General features: G+C 47.3%; 1 protein-coding gene across 1 annotated transcript; it reads right to left on the bottom strand.

Annotated features, from left to right (window-relative positions):
- Positions 1-1,308: 1,308 nt before the first annotated feature.
- Positions 1,309-2,952, bottom strand: LOC125531803. The gene is made up of 2 exons (XM_048696065.1): positions 2,899-2,952; positions 1,309-2,051 (listed from the first exon to the last, which is right to left on the bottom strand). Exon 2 carries the CDS (start codon positions 1,913-1,915, stop codon positions 1,586-1,588), a length of 330 nt encoding a protein of 109 aa, XP_048552022.1. The 5' UTR covers positions 1,916-2,051; positions 2,899-2,952; the 3' UTR covers positions 1,309-1,585.
- Positions 2,953-3,549: the final 597 nt, after the last annotated feature.

Below are 3,549 nucleotides of genomic sequence, written 5' to 3'. Positions count from 1 at the left end.
ATGCAAAACTAGTTGCATGTCTGTCAGTGGAACCGGTCTCATGAACGTGGTCATGTAAGGTTGGTCCGGGCTGCCTCATCCAACAATACCGCCGAATCAAAATAAGATGTTGGTGGTAAGCAGTATGACTATCACCGCCCACAACTCTTTGTGTTCTACTCGTGCATATCATCTACGCATAGACCTAGCTCTGATACCACTATTGGGAAACATAGCATGCAATTTCAAAAAAAATTCCTACGCTCACGCAAGATCTATCTAGGAGATGTATAACAATGAGAGGGGGAGAGCATCTTCATACCCTAGAAGATCGCAAAGGAGAAGCGTTTATCAACGCGGTTGACGTAGTCATACACTTTCATGATCTGCCCCGATCAAGTACCGAACATACGGCACCTCCGCGTTCAGCACACGTTCAGCTCAATGACGTCCTCTCCTTTTTGATCCATCAAGACGGGTGAAGTAGTAGATGCGTTCTGGTAGCACGACGGCATGGTGACGGTGTTGCTGAAGAACAATCTCCGCAAGGCTTCGCCAAGCACAACAGAAACTATGATGGAGGATAAACTAGAGGGGACAGGGTTTTTGGCACACGGCTTGGTGATTCTTGATGTGTTCCAGGTGCTAGCCCCGCCCCTCTATTTATATGTTGAGCCCTGGGGTCGAAACTTGGACTAAAAGACTCCTCAAAGTCGGTTTTGCCCACAAGGAAGAGTCCTTCTCGGAATTCCAGGGTCAGGCGCCACAATCCTTGGCGTCTGGCCTAGACGCCATGGGCCTCGGTGTCTGGCCCAGGGCCAGACGCTAGGGTCTCTGGCGTGTGGCCCCTGTCCTCCGCAAAGCTCCTTCTGCACTGACCTAAAGCCCTGTGGGATTTACCCCTTGGGCGAACCATATCATCCTATATATCAATCTTTACCTTCAGACCATTCCGGGGCTCCCCATCATGTTTGTGATCTCATCCGAGACTCCGAACAACATTCGATCACCAACATACCTAACTCATATAGTACTATATTGTCAACGAACCTTAAGCATGCGGACCCTACGGGTTCGAGAACTATGTAGACATGACCGAGACACCTCTCTGGTCAATAAGAAATAGTGGAACCTGGATGCCCATATTGGCTCCTACATATTCTATGAAGATCTTTATCGGTCAAACCTTATGACAACATACGTAATTCCCTTTGTCTATCGGTATGTTACTTGCCCGAGTTCGATCGTCAGTATCTTCATACCTAGTTCAGTCTCGTTACGAGCAAGTCTCTTTACTCATTCCATAATGCATCATCCCACAACTACTCCCTCCGTCCCAAAAAACATGTCGCGGGCGCAGTTCATTGTTGATTTTGCAAAAAGGCCCTTGTAGTTTTAAAACCGTCTGAACCAAGCCCCTCCGCCCCCTGTCTTCTTCGTCCGCCGTCGATAGGGGCCGGCGCCGCCCAGCTGCGCGACTCGCCGCCCATCAGGAAGTGCTCCGTCGCCCTCGCCACCTACCTGCTCCGCCGCCGCCGTCGCCAAGTACCTGCTCCGCCGCCTGCCCCGCTCAGACCTGCGTCGCCGCGATCCCCTCCCGCCTCGATTACCTACGGGCATCGTCGGGACCTCCGGCCACGTCCTCCTCGAGCTCGCGGGCGTTCACCTCGAGCTCCCGCGCATCCTCCTCAAGCTCCAGCGCATCCTCCTCAAGCTCCAGTGCATCCTCCTCGAGCTCCGGCGCGTGCGCCGCCGCAATCCATCCCGGCCGCGATCCCCTACGGGCGTCGCCGAAAATTGCCTCCACGATCCGGTGGACCAGGAGCTCGCGCGCGTCCTCCTTCTCCCCTGCCCGCGCGCCCTCCTCAATCTTCCACGCGAGCCCATGCGGCTGCTTCTCCCCTACCGCCGGTGCTGCTGCTGCTTGTCTGCCCATGCTGCCGCCAGAGCTCCTTCTCGTCAAGAGGAAGAAGGTACCGTAAGGAGTTGCTCCTCTGCTCCCTGTGCTGAATATGATCAGTGTACGGGAGTTGCTGCTCTGCTCCTGTTCGTCAGGAAGAACTGCTCTGCTCCTGTTAACTGAATATGATTAGTGTTAATTGAATAAAAATCAGTAGATATCAGGGGGGTGGAGGGAGCAAGCTAGAAATAATTTGCTCAGTGTCTTCTATCTTCTCAGGAAAGATGTTGTAGAAAACATAAAGAGGTGGTGTGCCTAAATCTCCAAACACCACACCAAGGCTTTGGAAAGCTAGTTGTAGCACCAAAACTGTTGGGTAGGTCTTCACATATAAGAGGAGAAAACAGGGCAAAGCAAAATTACTTATCATACTATGGTTGTTCATTTTTCTTCAGAAGTTCAGAGTAAAGACACCAAATGACTCTGCATATTAGGCAACATCTCAAAATCCTTGCATAAAGACAACTACCAGGGAGAATGTACTACTAAAAAGAATGTGCTATGAAACACAAAATTGTGATCCTGAATGCTAAAGCCATGTTCTTAACACATGACATTAATTTTGTATCCTATTAGCTAAGATTCAGATACAGAAACTGACAAATACTTGGATGATGATAGCAATCACCTTTTCTCTATACATATTCCTCATTCTCCCGGCCTTTGCGTCCATGGGCTGATCAAGGCTCTTTTCCAGCTCCCACATCGCCCCCTTGCCGGTGTCCTCATTTGTCGAAACTGTCTCCGTGAAGTTCAAACTTCAGAGCAGTCAATCAACAGCAGAAGTATGTCACAAACTGTAGGCATCAAGAAGTTAATCAGTCTAAATGTATTTGTCTTTCCCTCTTACAAACTCCAACAAAACACATGCTGATTGCTGCACAGAGTACATGGCAACCAACGACAACATATCCCATTTTGATTACGAATCTAAATGAGAACATGTGGTTAGTAGAAACCTTGGAACTTGAAAACCCAAATCTGGTTCAGTTGAGTAAACAGCAAGAAACACATAATTTTTGGTATTGAACTTCTTTTGCATGTTGGTGGATGGCCATGCTTGTGCTGCAAGTACAAGTTAAATGAAAATAATGTTCAAATTTCTTCAGAGAAAAACTGAATAAAATAGTTAACAGTAGGTGTGTACAAAACATGGTCTGAAGCTTGTTGGGAGAAAATCATTACATAAGGCACATATTCACACTAAATCAGTTTCGACGGTGTCAAAGCATACATTAGTACTGACAGTAATTTTGATAATCCAAGAAAATTAATTGAACCTATCTATGCTTGACATGGCATAGAAAAGAATCAGTAGATGCAGAGCAATTATGATCTGAACAAACACTGTCTCTAGAACTGTTACTAGAGGAACTACTGTAAGTAGAGTAAAATTGGTGGTGAATGAAGGGGAAAAAACATGGGCCAGTTGAATTTATTCTGTTATGAATATATTCCAGTCACAAAAGACTGGCTGGTATCACTCTCTTATTATTATTCCCTTCCCACTCTACCTTGTGGGAGGAATATCATGAGGATTTTTCTGTGCACTGTGCATTGATTGGCATCAGAAGAATGTACTAGGAGTAGCTGTGAAATTGTGAAGCCTT

This window comes from Triticum urartu, unplaced genomic scaffold (genome assembly GCF_003073215.2).
Source record: "Triticum urartu cultivar G1812 unplaced genomic scaffold, Tu2.1 TuUngrouped_contig_8146, whole genome shotgun sequence".
Classification (NCBI taxonomy): Eukaryota; Viridiplantae; Streptophyta; class Magnoliopsida; order Poales; family Poaceae; genus Triticum; species Triticum urartu.
The sequence above is the reverse complement of the archived record's forward strand: the minus strand, read 5'-3'. Positions and strand labels throughout refer to the sequence as shown.

What these genes read in the sequence shown, in the direction of transcription:
- LOC125531803 (XM_048696065.1), bottom strand. Translation starts at nt 1,915, where the DNA reads ATGGGCAGACAAGCAGCAGCAGCACCGGCGGTAGGGGAGAAGCAGCCG.